This window comes from Apostichopus japonicus, chromosome 13 (assembly GCF_037975245.1).
Source record: "Apostichopus japonicus isolate 1M-3 chromosome 13, ASM3797524v1, whole genome shotgun sequence".
NCBI lineage: Eukaryota > Metazoa > Echinodermata > Holothuroidea > Aspidochirotida > Stichopodidae > Apostichopus > Apostichopus japonicus.
The window spans coordinates 9,220,923-9,242,542 of record NC_092573.1 but is presented as its reverse complement, the minus strand read 5'-3'; the positions used below and the strand labels follow the sequence as shown (position 1 = coordinate 9,242,542).

Genomic DNA, 21,620 nt, shown 5'->3' with positions numbered 1-21,620 from the left:
AAAATAGGAAAATAGAAATAAAAAAATCAAAGGTCATAAAATTAGTTAACCATCCTCAAACACAGGACAAAATTACATTCATAAATCCTCTATGTATGGGAGTGAATGACTATAGAATAGGAGAACATTAAAAAAAGGAAATATTTGTACCCAATCTCAAGCACAGGACAATTTTATCTGGCATAGGGCCTATATTAGAGTCCAGGATTATACTACAGTTAACTTCACAATGCAAGATGACTAAAAGCCATCCTAAATCACAGGCACTTGTTGATTGATATGTTCTTGATGACACTGAAGAACAGTAATAACAGAAAAGGTCAGTAAATATTTAAATCTATCCTCAAAAACAGAACAATGTAACAGGCACAGGGCCTCTATGGGGGCAATGACTTTAACAAAACAAACTTCATCAGAAAAATTGAAGGCTATCCTAAATCATAGGCCCCTATTCAAAGTTATTTCCATGATAAAATAGGAAAATAGAAATAAAAAATCAAAGGTCATAAAATTAGTTAACCATCCCCAAACACAGGACAAAATTACATTCATAAATCCTCTATGTATGGGAGTCAATGACTATAGAATAGGAGAATATTCAAAAAGTCAGGAAATATTTGTATCCAATCTCAAGCACAGGACAATTTTATTTAATTTTATATATATATATATATATATATATATATATATATATATATATATATATATATATATATATATATATATATATATTATTTTCTGTTAACCATGGTTGCTGCCATAGATCACTGTCAGTGAAAAATAAATTTGTGTCATCTTCAACATAACCAATGAGAAATTTTCAGAAATAAGTACATCAATAACATAACTTTTGAAAAGCAGAGACCCAAAGATAGACCAGGGGTCACCACAAATGAGGTCTAATGGATCAGAACTGCCTATTTAAAACATGTGAATTTTCTTTTTGTAATTGTCTTAAGGGTTTCTGATCCAGTGTAACCAATTTGCCACAGAAACCATATGCATATTTTTGTAAGAAATATATTATGGTCATTTGCATCAGACGCCTTTGTAGTGGTCTAAAGACATGTGATAGAAATATAAATGTTACTAGTATGAATCACCACATGATTTCACATGCTTAGACATTTTAAACTTCACAATTGGCCCTCTTTCCCTACAATGTACTAACAAAATGATTTCCCAATGATACAAAAAGTAAAAGTAAATTGGTTTCCCCCAAAACAGAATTTGTAATGAGAAATGAACAACTCTCATGTAAATCACCTTCAGGACCGCTACTTGATTCCCCAAGCAGGGAGATGGAGTATTTGGATAAGAGAGGCTTTCCTTCTCTTCTGGTCCTTGCCCTCATAGGGCCATAATGGACACCCAAAGAGTCACCAATGATTTCGAAGTCTGCTTCTGCAAGAAGCCTGCCAGCTTTGAAGGAAGATTGTACCCCTATATTACAAAGGGATGAGAATAGACAAAACATGAAGAACCATTATCTACAGTACATTACATTTTTAATGGCTGATTTTCAGAACTTCTTAAAATCTCAAGTGCTGTACCTCTTAATTATTATAGAAATTTGGCAAAACTACCATCAGCAAAGAAATAAAATTGGAAGCTTAATATCTACCATTAGCAACTGCTTTCAACATATATTCAATGAAGTAATAGCAAGAGATCATTCTCAATATATGCACATTTGCTGAGCTGAAAGACATTTGTCTATTTATGATCATTATCACTTTAAACTTCCCCTGTTCAAAATACAAGAAGTTCAGGAACCAACATGGCTCAGCAAAATTTCAAAAACTCATTCAAATGAGTGGCATGCAAAGAAGTACCCCTAATGCAAACAGGTGGACAGAACAAAATTGTTTCTTAATTTGCACGCATTAACATATCATCATTAGCTGCTGCCATACCACACATGCTCCAAGCATAAAGGAGTGAAACCTACACATATAGTCAGTATATTTCAAATTCCAATAACACACAAATGTTTTGAAACTGTATGCCCAATGCAACTTCCATTTAACTGTCTAATCACTCTCAATATGTCAAGTTACTGTGTTGTACCATATATAACTTCCATTTACAAAATGACCTGTTTCAAACAAGGATGATTATAAGTGCTTAGCAGAGAGACATATAATTGGAAACAATTCCATATTTAAAAGTTGTAACTGAAAAAGTTTTTTAAAGATAGTTCTATATGAGTTCTGCTATCACTGAAGCAACTGATGGGTGTTGCTTATTTTGGTTAACATTTTGTCCAAAGGCCAAAGCCACTCTTGAACTTTAATCTATCGTCACCCTTTGATGTTCTACAGTTTTGACTTCTTTATCCTTTTCTGCCCTGACACTGCCTTACTGAGTGACCAACATCTACATACTGAATGACTTTTGTCCTACTATATAGGGCATAGTCCTAAATCAGAAACAGAATCTTTGTACAACACTGCAGGTAAAAGGACTGATCAAGCATATGTGCAGGTGATAAGAACATATTATAAACATATATAGTCACATGGACAGACAAATTCATTTAAACTTACATGAGTAGCTCACTATCCACAATCCAGCAGCAATGCCTGTAATATACTTCATAGTTCTGGGACATTTCCCCTTTTCTGCAAAAAAAGATTTAAAACACAAAGTGATTTTGCTTCCTTTATTGTTTGTGAAATTACCTAATCAGTCCTTGATAAAATGTATGTACACAACCTGCACTAGTTAATAAAGTTTATGAATGACATTCAAGAAGGTCAGCCTGAGGTCAGAATTTTGACAATGTCAACAAGTGCACACTTCTAAGGGTATTAAAGAACTCCTTATCACACCCAGCAATTAAACTCAAACATGAAGATATATGTAAGAATACTGAAATCCATGAGTTTAGACATTTTATTCACATGTGCTGTTGGTTAATGATTACTTAAAAGATTTTGAAGTTACCAATAACATGAAGCGAGTTAACTAACTGATAAAAGAATAAGAAGACATTAAAATAGAGTTACAACAATACTCACCAGCAATGAGAATAACATGGGTTGTGGTACTCTCTATCATTGCAGTATATCTACAACCATGGAGGTCTGCCAGCTTCTGTATATGATTCTGTATAGCAAAATCTGATAGGTTAAAAAAAAATGAAGTGAGTATAATTTGTCACTTATAAATGTGAATATAAACCACATTTATGCTCTTAATTGAAGAGTATATTTAGGATCTTACTTTTGATCAATTTTCAAAGTCTGAAGCACAATCATGTAAATTCTAACACTAGAAATAACAGATAGTGAATAACTTTCTTTACAAGTCAGTAATATTCATATCCATGCATGCACAAAAGAGAATGTTCACATAAATGTCAAATAACCTCTTGAAGGAGTTCACAAGAGCACCAATGGTACAGTAACTCATACCATAATGACAAGTATGAATTAGAGCAGCTAATAAGAGTCCAATTAAAAACCCTTTGTCACAGCGTGAGCTGAATTTCAACCAAAGCTATTAGTATTCTGGATAATCACAAGTCTTTGACCAAAAAGTCCTTAAGATTAAAGATAAGGGCACAATAATGGACAGCCTGCACCGAATAATACAACTCACACTGCAATGAATGAATAGGCCTAACCTATATGCATATTGCATTAGCAAAGTTAAGTTTGGTATGGAGAGCAAAAATGTTTACAGTATGTTGTTTTCACTTGTCTTCAAGTTTTGAAAAGATCCCTAAATCTGCCTGTTGTTGTCAAAAATGGCTGTTGATAACCCAAACTCTGACAAAATATTCCCCAACACACGCATAAACAAAAAACTGTACAGCAATAGGAAGGATATATTTATCTCCCTTTTCATAAAAATAGCTATCAGCTGTGTGAGTGTGTCCTGACATATGCTCTTGATAACAGAAAGTTTCTTAAGTTAACACACATGTCAATGGACAGAATACCACTCACCTGCTGGAACCGATGCTTTAAGCCACTTGACACAAATGAGAATGCACTTAGGACAGTCTCTGCATCCATCTGGTCTGGCAAAGGATCACTTAGATTTTTTGTGTCTGCAGATCCACTAGGGACAGTCTCTGCATCCATTTGGTCTGGCAAAGGATCACTTTGATTTTTGGTGTCTGCAGATCCACTAAAGACAGTCTCTGCATCCATCTGGTCTGGCAAAGGATCACTTTGATTTTTGGTGTCTGCAGATCCACTAGGGACAGTCTCTGCATTCATTTGGTCTGGCAAAGGATCACTTTGATTTTTGGTGTCTGCAGATCCACTAGGGACAGTCTCTGCATACATCTGGTCTGGCAAAGGATCACTTTGATTTTTGGTGTCTGCAGATCCACTAAAGACAGTCTCTGCATCCATCTGGTCTGGCAAAGGATCACTTTGATTTTTGGTGTCTGCAGATCCACTAGGGACAGTCTCTGCATCCATCTGGTCTGGCAAAGGATCACTTTGATTTTTGGTGTCTGCAGATCCACTAGGGACAGTCTCTGCATCCATTTGGTCTGGCAAAGGATCACTTTGATTTTTGGTGCATGCAGATCCACTAGGGACAGTCTCTGAATCCATCTGGTCTGGCAAATGATCACTTTGATTTTTGGTGTCTGCAGATCCACTAAAGACAGTCTCTGCATCCATCTGGTCTGGCAAAGGATCACTTTGATTTTTGGTGTCTGCAGATCCACTAAAGACAGTCTCTGCATCCATCTGGTCTGGCAAAGGATCACTTTGATTTTTGGTGTCTGCAGATCCACTAAAGACAGTATCTGCATCCATCTGGTCTGGCAAAGGATCACTTTGATTTTTGGTGTCTGCAGATCCACTAGGGACAGTCTCTGCATCCATTTGGTCTGGCAAAGGATCACTTTGATTTTTGGTGCATGCAGATCCACTAGGGACAGTATCTGAATCCATCTGGTCTGGCAAAGGATCACTTTGATTTTTGGTGTCTGCAGATCCACTAAAGACAGTCTCTGCATCCATCTGGTCTGGCAAAGGATCACTTTGATTTTTGGTGTCTGCAGATCCACTAGAGACAGTATCTGCATCCATCTGGTCTGGCAAAGGATCACTTTGATTTTTGGTGTCTGCAGATCCACTAGGGACAGTCTCTGCATCCATTTGGTCTGGCAAAGGATCACTTTGATTTTTGGTGTCTGCACAATATTGTATGGTGCAACTATCAGGATTGAGATGATTTTCTAAAAAAGAAAAAATAATTGAATATGATAACAACACAAAGATCAGAGTGATTTTCGACATAGCCGAAGTGGCCAATGGTTTATATAAACAGGCCATATATTGGCAGATTTGATGCCCCAAAACAGTGAACAATTAAACAGATACATGCCTGCTTATATGCAAACATTTTGTAAATTCAACTTTTAATCAAACTCGTCCTTGAATTGCAATATATATATATATATATATATATATATATATATATATATATATATTTATATATATTTATATATATTTATATATATATATATATGCCTCTTGATCATTCAACTTAATTAGTATTCAACTGATGAATTCCAAAGACAGTAGAATCCTACAATCCAGCTGCATAGTCACTTGCAAAATTCATAAAGACTTTCAAATTAATTGATATAGAAATGTAATAACAAGCATTTACAAATATCCCAAGCTGAGAACAATTGGGAATTGTGCAGTTTTAATTGTATGGCACTGCTCCAGCATTACTGCACTGTTACTTGTCTTTGACTGTGTTCTTGGTACATATTTGTAAGTATATATGCTATATTTGTGGGTTGGTTCCAACAATCTATTTAATGACACAACTTTTGTGGCCTTACTGTATGCTCTGTAAGAACTAAAAGCTTGTGAAACAAGAAATGTAGGTGAGCTCCAAAACAATATTTACATTCAAAACAAACAATACATGAAAACTCTGAAAAGCACTTTCTGAGAGGTATACGTACCTTTGACAGTTTTGAATTCATATTTATACCGTACTTTCATACTTTAAACATACCAGTTTTTAAGAATTGCTTCTTAATCTGCTTTCACCTAACCAACCCTAAATCAAGCAGTGTTGAAGGTTTTACTCAGTCAATGCTGAGGCATAGAAGTTTTAGCCTAATAACTTACCCTCATAAAATGCTATGCAATCCTCAATAGTGGGCCTCAGTTTTTCATCCCTGTTAAGCATGTTTTCCAATAGTGGCTGAAAAGTGTCATGTGTTCCAAGATGTTTAAGGCTATATTGACCCTTTTTCATGTTTGTCACCACACCTTCTGGCTGATCAGTGTAAGGCACTGTGGTTTCGAATGGGACATGTCCATCACTCAAAATGTAATACATGAGGCATGCCAACATCTGAAAGAAGGAAAAATACTTACAAAATAATTAAAATTGATCATAACTTTCAAATGTAATGTTAAAATTGTATGTTAATCAATTTCAAAAAGTGAGATTGAAGATTTCCTTTTTTTTTCAAGACCCTCTCCTTAGTAGTGGATCCATAACTAACGTACCGCTGAAAATCATTTTGAAAATTGACTGTTTAATGATTTATGGCATAAAAAAAGTAAAAATATTGTATAATAATGTTGTCAGATTGCTGCCAGTTTCCTGTACAGTAGAGATGCTTGTGGCATTTGTCTTCACAGAAATAACTAAATAGATAGTGGTGCAGTAGTTGTGTGGAGACAGGTTAGTGAGAAGTGAAGTCAATTTTAAAGATTTCCACCATCCAGTGACTAACATATTTTGCATTGCTTATGGGGAAAAAATCACTGCAAACCAGTTGTTTTAGGTATCATGCACTCAACTTTTACAAAATGTTATGGTTATGATCGCATGGATAGTTATGCAATTGGTTTTGAAGGACAGAAACCTGTTAAAGTTTTAAGTGTACATTATACAGTCTGTGCAATCATGATATTTTGGGATGTTGGGCCAAATTCTCTGTGTATCAGATAGTAATTAGAATGCAAGGCAAGCACATGTCGAGGTAATACAATGCAACACAATTACATTTTCAATTGAAAATTTGTTTGGGAAGTGTTTTATTATACAAATAATTTATTTTAGCATAAAAGAGTCATTTGATAACATGGTGTTTATAATCTAAGAAGAAAAGAGAGGTTTTTGCATGGATGAGTAGTTAGCTCTATGTAGATTGGACAAGGTGTTTTCATAACAGTTATTAAGATTGATTATTTGTAATCTATGTAACACTAAGTAGGAGTAAAGTGGAGAAGCGTTATACTCCTTACCCAATTCCATGCTTTATCACTGATCAGAAGTAGTCTTGAAAATAACATGGAGTTAACAATATTCAAGAATGAGGCATATGAATAATAGATTCCACAATCACATTACCAGAGGTGACCGTCCACCGAACAGTGACCCTTCTTAATTTGCAAATAAGCTAACAGGGCTAAATAAACCTTCCATCGCAAAAAGTATTACTGTCATGGCAAATGAAGTTATCCCATGACTTATGGAGTGCATGGCAAAACAATGTGAAATCACCCACAGTTGTCTCATTTCCAATTTTCAATTGTGACTTATAATCATTGTACAAATGTACTGTAAGTACTTTAGTGTAAAACAAGAACTTGTATTGTTTTCTCTCGTCATCTTTCTTTACCAGGAAAACTTTCTGTCTCTACGGGAAAATCCTACTGTCCCAAAATCAAGAGCTTGTCCATTCTATTGATTTTTTTGTGACAAAATATATAATAGTCAACTCTTCAAAGAGGGCTTCACTGTTCATATATTATTGACCTAACAGTAATTGTATGAAAGCAATAGCAGGATCATTGCAAAAGCTATCACATTTTATTTTGATATCTTGAAAATGAAATATATATACTTATAATGTAAATAAACTGTCTAATCTCAAGGAAGTGGTATGTAAGTGCAACCAACATAATGACATAAAGAACAGACTGGATAAAGTGGTATATACTTCACTATTCCCTCATTAAACAAACGCTGGCTGAAACAGACAGTTTAAATCAATTTGTGAGTAATTTTTTGGCTGCCAAGATATATTTAAGTAGCTTGACAGTGGCTCAAATACAGCAGCAATCCTGTTAATCAAAGCAAATAGTTGTTATGTCTCACCTGGATATCAGATGACTTCTTGTATCGGCAACGATTGTTGCTGGTGTTTTCAGGACTTGTCGAGCAGAGAGTTCCCATTGCTTTTGTAAGAAGGGTAGTGCCATGGGTAAATTGTCTAGAAATACAAAAATCTCCCAGAAGTATCTTTTCATTGTGATCTATGAATAAACAAAAGCAATTAATGTGCAATTAGTATAGACAAATAAATCCATAAAAGACAATTTGATTTCTGCACAGAAAGGTGACTATTGTTACTTTTACATTACTAATAAAATAACATAATACCTTTATATATGATTTTCTGTTTTAATTGAAGCTGTAAAGCTATTAAATTAAAAGTTTCTTCTACATGATTTTAAAACCACTACAATGTTTGTGGACATTTACAAATTTAATTCTACCACATTTGCTCGGTGGTACTTTTCCTCACTGAGACTTTAAATAATATATATTGCTTATTTTGGCGAATAAGAAAGAACCACTGGGAGGTATTCCTTTATATAATTCCCATTATGCATTTGATGTAAACAAACTGAAAGAATATGAATTGCCTATTTCTTTGCCTGTGTGATCCTGTAATCACACCTTTATCTTTATCTCTGTTTACAAGCAAGCAGATTGTTTTGATATTCAATTTACTAGTTGGCTGTTGGGCAGCCCTGAATGACACTCACATAGCAAATTGTAATGTAAACAAAAGTTATCATTCTTAATGTTTAAATGAAAATTTCAAATTTTTCTAGCACTATGTGTATTAACCAAAAATTTGGAATGAATAACATCATTCAAAAGATTTGACTGTAAAATATAAATCAATACTGAGAGTGATAACTTGAAGGCAAACTGGGACTAACAGTTTTAGCATGCTTAAAATTGAGGGCAATTCTCATTGACCTGTGACCAAAATTACAATCATGCATGGCTCTTCTGCTGCTGTTGGTTTTTGTAATGCTGTGCAAAAGTTGTGTTGAATTTGATGCAAACAAGTTAATGACCAGCACCATGGAATGGAAATCTCTAATACAAATACAACATTCTGAAATGACTCTCAAACAAGCCCTGTGACTGCTTACCTAAGAGAACATTACTTGGTTTCAAGTCCCGGTGGAGAATGTTCAGTTGATGCAATTCTGCAATGCCGAGCATAAGTTGATAAGTTAGAGATGCTCTTTTGTTTGCTGTGAGCTGAGGTCTTAATGGGTTCCCCTTGTTTTCAATTATTTCCTCTAAGTTATATTCACAAAGGGGTGAAGCTAAATAGAGAAAGTCATCATCTTCTTCCGAAAGTGTGTTTCTTAACAAATGCTTTGATCCTTGCATGCCCTCATTAAGCACTTTATTCACAGTTTGTTCCATAGAGTGGGTGCCCTGGTTCAGTCTTTTGATTGCTACAGGCCATTGCTCATCTACCAGTCCAATGAAAATTTGTGCGCCATTGCTACCATCAGCAATTTTGTACTGCCTGCTGAAAGAAAGTCGCCCAATTGACTTGAAACAAACTCTAGAGTCTTTGTTTAGGAGCTGCTCTAACTGATGAGCCCATCGCTGTTGGTTCTAATAAAGAACAAAAATCAATTGCATTAAATCAATTTCTAACAAAACACTGACTTGAGGGAAAGAACATCCAACAGTTATTTTAACATAACTTCATCCAAGAGACCTGTATATGCTAATTAGGTAAACACTTTACACTCAGGTGGCCATGATTTTAAAACGTAAATGTAACAGACAGGTTAGAATCCACCCTCAAACACAGGACCATAGTAAGGGTCATTAGGTATACACTGTTCATTCAGTAGCCATGAAAAAGTAACTGTAACAGACAGGTTAGAATCCACCCTTAAACACAGGACCATGGTAAGGGTAATTAGGTATACACTGTACATTCAGGTGGTCATATGAAAGTAACTGTAACAGACAGGTTAGAATCCACCCTTAAACACAGGACCATAGTCATTAGGTATACACTGTACATTCAGTAGCCATGAAAAAGTAACTGTAACAGACAAGTTAGAATCCACCCTCAAACACAGGACCATAGTAAGGGTCATTAGGTTTACACTATACATTCAGTAGCCATGAAAAAGTAACTGTAACAGACAGGTTAGAATCCACCCTCAAACACAGGACCATAGTAAGGGTCATTAGGTATACACTGTACATTCAGTAGCCATGAAAAAGTAACTGTAACAGACAGGTTAGAATCCACCCTCAAACACAGGACCATGGTAAGGGTAATTAGGTATACACTGTACATTCAGTAGCCATATAAAAGTAACTGTAACAGACAGGTTAGAATCCACCCTCAAACACAGGACCATGGTAAGGGTCATTAGGGATACACTGTACATTCAGGTGGTCATATAAAAGTAACTGTAACAGACAGGTTAGAATCCACCCTCAAACACAGGACCATAGTAAGGGTCATTAGGTATACACTGTACATTCAGGTGGTCATATAAAAGTAACTGTAACAGACAGGTTAGAATCCACCCTCAAACACAGGACCATAGTAAGGGTCATTAGGTTTACACTGTACATTCAGTAGCCATGAAAAAGTAACTGTAACAGACAGGTTAGAATCCACCCTCAAACACAGGACCATAGTAAGGGTCATTAGGTATACACTGTACATTCAGGTAGTCATATAAAAGTAACTGTAACAGACAAGTTAGAATCCACCCTCAAACACAGGACCATAGTAAGGGTCATTAGGTTTACACTATACATTCAGTAGCCATGAAAAAGTAACTGTAACAGACAGGTTAGATTCCACCCTCAAACACAGGACCATGGTAAGGGTCATTAGGTATACACTGTACATTCAGTAGTCATATAAAAGTAACTGTAACAGACAGGTTAGAATCCACCCTCAAGCACAGGACCATAGTAAGGGCCATTAGGTATACACTGTACATTCAGTAGCCATATAAAAGTAACTGTAACAGACAGGTTAGAATCCACCCTCAAACACAGGACCATAGTAAGGGTCATTAGGTATACAGTCTGTACATTCAGGTGGTCATATAAAAGTAACTGTAACAGACAGGTTAGAATCCACCCTCAAACACAGGACCATAGTAAGGGTCATTAGGTATACACTGTACATTCAGGTGGTCATATAAAAGTAACTGTAACAGACAAGTTAGAATCCACCCTCAAACACAGGACCATAGTAAGGGCCATTAGGTATACACTGTACATTCAGTAGCCATATAAAAGTAACGGTAACAGACAGGTTAGAATCCACCCTCAAACACAGGACCATAGTAAGGGTCATTAGGTATACACTGTACATTCAGGTAGTCATATAAAAGTAACTGTAACAGACAAGTTAGAATCCACCCTCAAACACAGGACCATAGTAAGGGTCATTAGGTTTACACTATACATTCAGTAGCCATGAAAAAGTAACTGTAACAGACAGGTTAGAATCCACTCTCAAACACAGGACCATGGTAAGGGTCATTAGGTATACACTGTACATTCAGTAGCCATATAAAAGTAACTGTAACAGACAGGTTAGAATCCACCCTCAAACACAGGACCATAGTAAGGGTCATTAGGTATACACTGTACATTCAGTAGCCATGTAAAAGTAACTGTAACGGTTAGAATCCACCCTCAAACACAGGACCATGGTAAGGGTCATTAGGTATACACTGTACATTCAGTAGCCATATAAAAGTAACTGTAACAGACAGGTTACTGTAGAATCCACCCTCAAACACAGGACCATGGTAAGGGTAATTAGGTATACACTGTACATTCAGTAGCCATATAAAAGTAACTGTAACAGACAGGTTAGAATCCACCCTCAAACACAGGACCATAGTAAGGGTCATTAGTATACACTGTACATTCAGGTGGTCATATAAAAATAACTGTAACAGACAGGTTAGAATCCACCCTCAAACACAGGACCATAGTAAGGGTCATTAGGTAAACACTGTACGTTTAGGTGGATATGATTTGACAAAGTCAATGTAACAGCGAGGTTAGAATCCACTCTCAAACACTAGACCATCATTAAAGGTTTTTGTTTTCTAACTACCACAGATATCCTGAATTAATCAGTCATATTTAAGTCCACAGTCTACAAACCAAGGACCATATTGAAGGTGTATACTTGAAAATATAGGAGGCTAATGAATAAACTTCAACACATTGGAATCTATGCTCAACAATGTCTTCATCCAAATAAAGTTTGCTAGACAAACACAGGCAGAAGTATGTACACTTGTAAGATAGTCTTAACACTTCTATTTACAGATCCTTGCATGAATTGTCTCTACGATGCTTTTACTACAATGTTATGTTAGCAGTATTTTGAAGATTGCTATTTCCAGTAGAAAAACATTTGTTACTCACCTGAAATGGTTTAATATTATCTGCATGATCTCTTTCATCCATTGTTTCATCTCCATTCCCTGATTCTTTGTCACTCTCTGTTTCTTTTCTATTCTTGGCTGCATTGATGGAAACCTTAATTAAAGTAATTAACACCATTAAGCGACATGATTGCCAGACCAAGAGCCGCATGGCATCATGATTGGGACAGTCAATCAAGAAAAAGGCAAGGATTTTGTGTACTAGGCTAAAAGAAAGCAATCTTTTGCAACCCCAAAATTAATACAACATGTCAGCAATTACGAATGAGAGAAGAACCCCCTTGTCATAAACATTTCATGGTTAGGGTATTGGGCCATTCAGTGCAATATTTAAGATAATCATGTCACACTTCGAGGGACTATAGATATTAGTTCCTTGTTTGGAAGTTTGTTTAAATACAGATGATGCACCTTTGCTGTGCACATATACTCTATGTGCAACATTAAAACAACACAAACTACCTTTAAATATGTTTATTACAGCTAGATAACAACTTGAACATGTTTGTATACATCCAACTTTAACAGATAAGTGTAAATAAGAATTTTCACATCCATCCATAACTTTGCCCAAGACTGAACTCTTTTCATTTAAGAAAACTACTCAAACTGTAGTTTTGCTTGGTACAGTATATGACATTGAAGGAGTGGGTACTACGCACCTTAGACTGTTGCTGCAGCCATGGTAGGTGTTTGACTCCATAGTTGTATAGCAGCTCTTCCGCTTCTTGAATATCACAAAGTGCAAATAAACACAATGCAGGAGTGCCTTCAATGTCAACTACAGTTAGCTTAACGTTCAATTCATCTTTTTAGCCATGGTTCACCAAGCGCCCAAATGTTGGTCCAATACTTGGTTCTTCTGAAGCATTCAATACTGTGAAAATGACGAAAGCATATTAAGCCAACATAAAAAAAATTCTTACCAGAAAAAATAACAGAAAAAAGGCAGCAGTATAACCTGCCACCACTTTGCTATTGAACAAGCTACCAATATATTTACAGGAATCAATGACTGTTTTACTCACCAGAATTCCTGTCCTTTGGATTTGAAGAAAAATCGGAATCCAGTAGAAATGTTTTGCTCTAGTATATCTCCTTCTTCCCCTGTGAGCAGTTTCCCACAGTACTCGAGCAGAAAGTCTCCCTTTTCAAACTTTTGACTTGCAAATACGCCTCTTCCTAAACCGCAAAGCAAAGTGCAAATATTTACAAGTTTTCATTGAAAGTGTAAATATAAATAAATATAAATATAAATAAATATATAAGTAAATAAATTCATATATATATATATATATATATATATATATATATATATATATATATATATATATATATATATAAATATATATATTTATTATATTTAGAAAATATATTGGAATCTTCGGCCCCCCTGGGACTTTCGTCTACACACTTGGCAGTCGAATGAAAAGTACAAAGTGTAACACAATGAAAGTATGACGCTAGGTAAGTGTAAATGGCATTAATGGAATTTGAACCAAATAACCCATGACTATACAGGAAGCGGATTAAGGAGCAAAGAACGGATTACATATGTTTGTAGAACTGATAGTTGTTAAGGGGTCCTAAGTCTTTGCTGAGGCCGGTGATGTCAGACTTTATACGAAAGATTCAATCGATTTCTTTACTATCAGTTCAGGCTTTCACAGTTTATTGGTGATATTATGGCAATAAAACTCCTTTCATTCCTCAACTGAAAATGTGTATTTCATTTTCGGACTGAAAACGTGTATTTTATTTTCGGACTGAAAACGTGTATTTTATTTTCGGACTGAAAACGTGTATTTCATTTTCGGACTGAAAACTTGTCGGACTGAAAACTTGTCGGACTGAGGGTTGTACCCCACCTGTACAACAGTCCAATGACAATGGCACTGTATTGATATCTTACCACTTCCTTTTGAGAACTTGGAGAAATGGCATGGCAGAGAAAAGGGATGCAGATTGCAAAGGCTTTGCTAATGAAGGCAAAGTAAAGTGGACAAGATCCATACCTAGCTATTAGACTACAGGAATACACCAAGAGATAATATTCTCGAACCACCTGTACAACGACTGTTTGGACGAAGGACAAAGACCCTACTTCCAACAACTGATCATTTACTCGAGCCAAAAATACTGAAGCCAGAGACAGTACACAAAAGACTAGTAGAGAAGAAACAAACACAAAAAAAACCCTATTTTGACAGACAGACAAAGATATTACCAGAACTGCAACCAGGAGATAATGTTCACATATACAGACTGACAAAAGTTGGAAACCAGTCACTATTGAATCTAATGCTGAACAGCCCAAATCATACTATGTAGAGACAGGTGAAGGTGTACAGTATAGACGCAACCGCAAACATTTACTTCAAACTGGTGAAACATTTAGTTATGACGACAGTGATATAGTTAATTCTGACAATGAACAAACCTCTTCAGAGGACCAAACCACGAACACTTATTTATGAAGAAGTATTAGAGCAAAGACAAAACCACGTTGGCACAGTGACTATGAAATGTGACCAAAGGAATTTAATTATTTCTGATAGTGAAGCGATAGTCATTTGGTAACCTAGAACCAGTTGTCAAATCTTTGCTAGAAATTGACTTTATGGTTATGCAGTGTTAGGTAAAAGTATATTTTTTTCTCATCCGAGTCCTTAAATTTATTTTAACTGAAAAGGGGAGATGTAACATGTTGTACTCATTCTACAGTATTTTACTTTACACCTCCCTTTAGCAACCACAATATGTCCTGTTGTAACCACCAACCTACCTTAAGAAGCATGGGGCTGTGGTCACTCTCAGGAATGTTGTATATGACATATATATGATGCATGTTAGTAGAAGTAGTTAAGAACAATGAATCTGTTATAATGACACACTCTGAATGCAGTAGTCAAATGAAAAATCCTCAAAGTTTGGGATTTTTACAAAAAAACGTTTTTGCCTGTTTTGATGTTCCATGTGTTTTGAGCCTGGGTATTGTACTGTACTTCAAGGTTATTCAATTCAATACTGTGCAGTTTTTAATTTCATATTAAAAAAATACTATTTGCAATGTACTTGTCTGCTCCTGGTTGAATTCATTTAATTAGAAGACTTAAAAAATGAATTTCAACCAGTACATACATGTATGTACAGTGTGTACAGTACATACACTGCACTGGGTGTATGTACGGAGTGCCATGAATGCCAGAAGACTATGTTTAAACCTAACACTAATATACACACTGTACATATTCAAATGGTTAAATTAGAAGACTTTACTATAAAATGAATTTCAGCTAGTACATACATCTATGTACAGTGTGTACAGTACATACATTGTACTGGGTGTATATGTGCAGTGTGTATATTAGTGTTAGGTTTAAACATAGTCTTCTGGCTCTCATGGCACTCCGTACATATACATCCAGTAAAGTGTATGTACTGTACACATTGTACAGACATATGTATGTACTGGTTGAAATCCCAAACTTTGAGGATTTTTCATTTCAAAATAAGGCAAAACACCCTTCTGAAATTTTTTGTACAAACAGGGTGGTACTATATCTCTTCCAGAAAAAATTATCAGATTTTTTTAATTTGACACGTTTTGAGTTATTGGCCGTCAAATACGACCTCTTTTGTACATCTGAGCAACTTAACAACTTCATAAATTAATATTGAGAACAGCTAGAACCCTGAAATTTGTTAAGGTGTAAGAACTTTATACTAATAATTAAAGTATAAAACCGTGACAGCTCTAACATGGTTACTTTGGTAAAAAATTAGCATCAAAACCCCTACCTCATGCTGAATCGCATCATGAAATAGCAACTTAAGAGTTGCACAACTTGCAAACATATTATAGGAAAGCATTGTTATCATTATTTTGTAATGTTTATACTAGAAATAATAACATCTGAAAGAATTAAGTACCCTGAAGCAATGGTTTAGGAGCAATTCATCACTAAAAATGGCACATTTTTTAGTGAAAAGTACAAAAATCGAATATTTTGACACTTTTAAGTTGACCTAACTCAACAAGACAATATTTTTGTAGCCTAATTTTTTATTTTCCTGTTCTATGGGATAGACTCTATAGGCTTCTGTAATAGAAAGGTAGTAGAATGTTTAAATGCTGAGAAATGAGACCTCAAAAGTCAAGAAAATGTCAAAATGCCATGGTGGCAACAAATTGCAGAATTTAAAAGTGTGATAAATCAGCCAATTGTAAAGAAATGCAACTGAAATTTTCAGAATATGCTTGTTTCATGGTGGTTCAATCATACAAAAAGTTTGGGAATTTTTCAAAGATGTCGAACTACAACATACCCCAAAATTTGGTGATTTGATATGGAATGACCCATCACTAAATAGCTACATTTAGCTTCGATAGAAAACCTTAGATAGCTGTTAGTACTAACATACACTCTTGAAGGCCCTTTGAAATAGTATACTTGAGCTGTCATTAGAACATTACGATGCTTACTGAGGTCACACAAAGGTCAGTCACTTGTTTTACTTGAAATAAAGCTGATCATGTCATTTTGTAATAAAAACAATTGCATTATATCTAAGTAACTCACAGGATTGAAGAAACCTATAACCTAATATGTATCTTTCATAAAGCACATTCCATGTAAAAAGTTCAACGCTCCTCTTAAAATCTGCTAGTTGCATGTTGCATATAATGATATGCTGTATTGGCCCCAAATATGTCAGATTTCAAATATGGTTACCTTTGGTAACAATTCTTAAAATATTTTTATTAACACCCTGGAGGCTGGAGGGAATTAATTACCTCAATGAGACATACACCCATCATGTACATTCACTTAGGATGTCAGAGAACAATTTAGAGAGTAAACACCCCAGGAATGTATTTTTATTTTAAAACTCCTATATTTATATCATGCTATAATTTGGGACATATAGTCATATAGATACAGACTGCCTTTAACTTAAACCAGTCACTTGTCCGGCATTGTTTGGTCACATACAGTATGTGACATTGTATCCATGCACATACAGAGTGTTCATTGTAAATGTTGCCTTGTTTAAATCTGAATGTGTCCAGGAGCATGGGTGTGCATGGTTGGACATGTGGCATCAGCAAATCAGTGAATGCCACCATTCTCAACCAAATTAGGCAAACTTAAAATTGTTTGTGACATAACATGTGCTTCACAACACACCATTTAATCAATATTAATAATATTGGAGGAGAAAGGGAGAGGGAAGGGGTGTCGGTATTAAAATTCCCATTTTTCTCTTTATGTAGCTAAGCAGTAGCGTGCTCAAGGAGAGTTGTATAACATTAGCTGAACCTCAATACTGTACCAAGATACTGTACTGGGACATAGCATTCAGGTTATTCCATACTCAGAGTACTTTGGCCTTGACTGCAATTTAGCTAAGAATGTATGAAGGGCTGGAGTCTACATGCTACATGGTGAAGTAGATTGTAGGTTTTGGAGTGCAGGCATATGTAGAGTAAATCACACTCTGCTACATTACATTTGAAACAATAGTAAGATGATTGAAAATTTAGTGATAAAAGATGTGTATTCTTCTTTATCTGTGAAGAATTGGCAGTAGTGAAACTATTGTGTGGTTCATTCAATTCCATTGGCTCGGGATGGTGATGGATTCCAATCTTAAGTGTATTGGGAACTGTAGTATTTCACTGTCAAATATTAGTGGACACTTAGTATGTCATAAGCAACAAGCACATTTGGCTTCGGAGGTTGGTTGCACAGTTTAGCTGTGGGTCTGCTGTACACATGATCACCAAGCTTTAACATGTTACTTTATTTAATCCTTGTTAAAAAGTTTAGTTAATGACAGCAAATTAAAATTTAATTGAAGAATTTTCAACAACCAATGTCAATGAAATCAAGATTGCATTATATCTAAAACAGGTTTCCAATGTTGCAATGTAATAGTACTTAGTATGTGGTAACTGCTGGTATGCAATTTATGTGAATACACGTCACCTATTAGTGACACTTAAACCAAGTAACCTAAAAAAAAAAATCTTATCCACACCCTGAAATAATCAGGGGATTCAACGGAGTGTAACACGCTTTCAACCCAGACCAATTAGAATTATATTACTAGATTAAATTGCCTGAAATGGTTTGTTAACCCATACTGACAACATGATAATTGTACTGTAAGCCAAGTTGCAAACTGTGCCATTGCTATTTATGTCATCTGTGCAACAGACTAATAACCATAGCATTGGAAATTTCCAGTTTTCTTTGACAATTTGATATGCTGAATCTCAAATTCAAGCAGTTATGTTTATGGTCAAAAAGTTACTGACCAGGCTAGTGAAAGTTAAATTCAGGGATCAGTTTGGGTTATTTTATAACAAAAATGTCAATGTTTCCAAAGGTTTACCTTCCCTGAAATAGCAATGGATTTGGTTGAACATATCCATAATTCATGACGATGCAGGGAAACTTCAGATCAGGGCAGATGAGGGTGTAAGAGGGATATGGTAAATAGCTGATCATCTCAGCTTAGGATCAAGTATCCTTAGTGTGCATGAATGAAAATTGACTAATTGAATGGTGCTCCTGATTTTTTACTTTTTAATGTAACTGTATCTATTGTCTGTAAAGGCCAGTTGGAGATTATATTTAAAGGACCTTCAAATACACTCTTTGCTACTTCATGCATGTTCTTTTAGTTATATGATTTACAGTTAAAATAAATTGTATTTAATTTCCTTAATTCTTACAAATTGATCCCTTGTTTAAAGCTATAAACATCCAATATCTGTGTTTTGAAACATCAAGGTAATTTTAGGTAACTGTATGCCTCTTAACAATTCCCTTTAAATGGGTTGGTTTATACATGGAGGTAAATCCATAGCAGGGTATGGTTACCTGAACCTACAAATAGCTTGAGGCTCCATTGCTTGTTAAGTTGTAGATAGTACAGATTACATTTTGTTGACCTGGATTCAGGTCACTCTATGGTATACCAATGCACTTAGACATAATTAAATTAAAAGGTTTTATTAATGTTTTTTTCTAAATCTTTTGTGCAATCAGTGTCAAATATAGTATGCTAGAGCTTTGTGCTTGAAGATCATGAATCAGCTAAAAAAGAAATTGTGAAAAAAAAGGACTGGAGCAAGCTGGTAGCACTTCTGGATATAGATAATTATCAGTCGGTAAGGTTCCAGAGAACCTGTACAAGCACTAATAATTTCACAAATTTCAGGTTAATAGTGTGACCAACCCACCCCCACCCCTACCAAGATAATGAACCATGTAGATTATAAGCTTGACTATTTTCATAAAGATCCTCTAATTATGCCTTTGGCTTTTTCTTAGAATTATTATTAATAAAAATATTCTTAATTTTTTATTCAGGATGTGTCAGGGTCAATTTTCTAGCTGCAGTAAATTGCATTAGAATTAGAACTTAATCCAATCTCAGAGATAGGCTTTGTTTAAAGACTCCTTCTCTTTCATTGTTTAACAAATTGGAGCAGGAAATGTGTCACAACAATTCATCAACCGTGTGAACTGTACCTTCCACATTAATTAACACTTAAGGCCCACATCACGGTTAGGGCAGGTGGGATTAATAGCAGTGCAAAAGAGGTAAATTGCAAGTTAAGTTGAATCAGTCATGTACATAAATAGTATATCAAAAAATAATTGCAGGACATTACCTTTAAGGGGAACTTGCTGTACGAGAAAGCCATCTCTGTCTTTTTTTGTTTTTACATATGACCGTGCCACTTCCTCCGGCTTTTCTCTCTTTCTTCTCATAATTAGGACTGAAAAGCAATGCATAATTAATATTTAGCATAACATATCAATCATATTACAAAAAGGCTTAACCCATTTTCAAGATTCATTATGTTAAATATTCATATAACAATATACCCAATGTTATATTACTATAGTCTTTGAATTTTAATACAACAATGAGGAAACTCATTTAAGTATACATAGAGTGATTTCATGTGATATGCATTGTTATGTTAATGAGGCAAAGTCTCACTGGAAAGAGGCTGGTCTATTGCAAGAACTACATTAACTTTGAATACCTGCTGTAGATCCAATCCTATCTAATTTTACAAACTCAAGGTAGTTGCTCACAGCAGTCACAAGAAATAAAGTGTAGCCTAGCTACTTGACTATTGTTGCAATTTCAGATGAATTCATTCCAGCCACTGTGCCCTGATTTGACCTATAGACTATAGTGTTCTTCAATAAGTGTGCAGCTATCTGGTTTTCTATTGCAATAGTCAGTTATCTCCCTAACATGAGGTCCTCCTTCCATCTACATCATACATGTATGTAATTCACAGCCTTTCCCTGTGACCACATTGCTAAATCAACCTTGAGACTGCAAGATTAGGCGTGTAATGCCCTAACTGTACCCACGTAGCCTAAGTTAACTTAAAGCTACATAGTAATTAGTACTACTACTAGTAGTATTTAGTTAACAAGAGTCAAGACCCCCTTGGCCACGCCATGGCTAGTCATTGCCAAACTTAAGCCTTAAAATCCACATTTAAAGCACCAAAAATTATTAAAAAAGACTTAAATGTTACTCAAATGCTTCTTAAGAAAACATGAAACAAACAATTACAATTAGTTGTCTTCTAATTATACCTTGGAAATCCGTAACAGCCGATGTGGTTAGGCCACTGGCAAATACAACACAGTGTGTAAAGATATCTTTTCTGAAATATTTTGGAAATTTTGATATTTAGAATTTCTTCATTTTAAACACATGTGGTGGTCGAGATTATACATTAGTTTACTATAGACTTTCTAACATCAGATTGATTGGTTGCTTTAAATACAATAGGCTATGTAAGTTTTAGGATGATGATGAAGAAACGGTCGATCGTAGGTATAAAGGTCTTTTAGTCTGAGACGTCCTAGACCTAGGTGATATATTTACCAACGCTTATAATATGTATATATATATATTTATTAAGCTAATGAGTAGCTACACATAAGGGGTAAAGTAAAAAAGGCAAATGGAACTTACCTCTTGATCAACAATCTAATATTAAATCGAAAAACGGTTAGATACGAATATAATTTGGCTTCAGATTGCGAACGTCCAGACTTTGCCTCATTT

The 21,620-nt window shown here is 35.2% G+C and overlaps 2 protein-coding genes across 2 annotated transcripts; both read right to left on the bottom strand.

Moving 5' to 3' along the window:
- Window positions 1-741: 741 nt before the first annotated feature.
- Window positions 742-13,306, bottom strand: LOC139978715 (uncharacterized). Its single transcript, XM_071989164.1, has 9 exons — window positions 13,163-13,306; window positions 12,481-12,594; window positions 9,183-9,663; window positions 8,110-8,267; window positions 6,123-6,351; window positions 3,957-5,209; window positions 3,024-3,111; window positions 2,550-2,624; window positions 742-1,443 (listed from the first exon to the last, which is right to left on the bottom strand). Exons 2-9 carry the CDS (start codon window positions 12,520-12,522, stop codon window positions 1,157-1,159), a joined length of 2,613 nt encoding a protein of 870 aa, XP_071845265.1. The 5' UTR covers window positions 12,523-12,594; window positions 13,163-13,306; the 3' UTR covers window positions 742-1,156.
- LOC139978716 (N-lysine methyltransferase KMT5A-A-like) lies at window positions 13,306-21,121 on the bottom strand. Its single transcript, XM_071989165.1, has 4 exons — window positions 20,191-21,121; window positions 13,529-13,682; window positions 13,469-13,470; window positions 13,306-13,377 (listed from the first exon to the last, which is right to left on the bottom strand). The coding sequence occupies exons 1-4, from the start codon at window positions 20,312-20,314 to the stop codon at window positions 13,313-13,315; spliced, it is 345 nt and encodes a 114-aa protein (XP_071845266.1). The 5' UTR covers window positions 20,315-21,121; the 3' UTR covers window positions 13,306-13,312.
- Window positions 21,122-21,620: the final 499 nt, after the last annotated feature.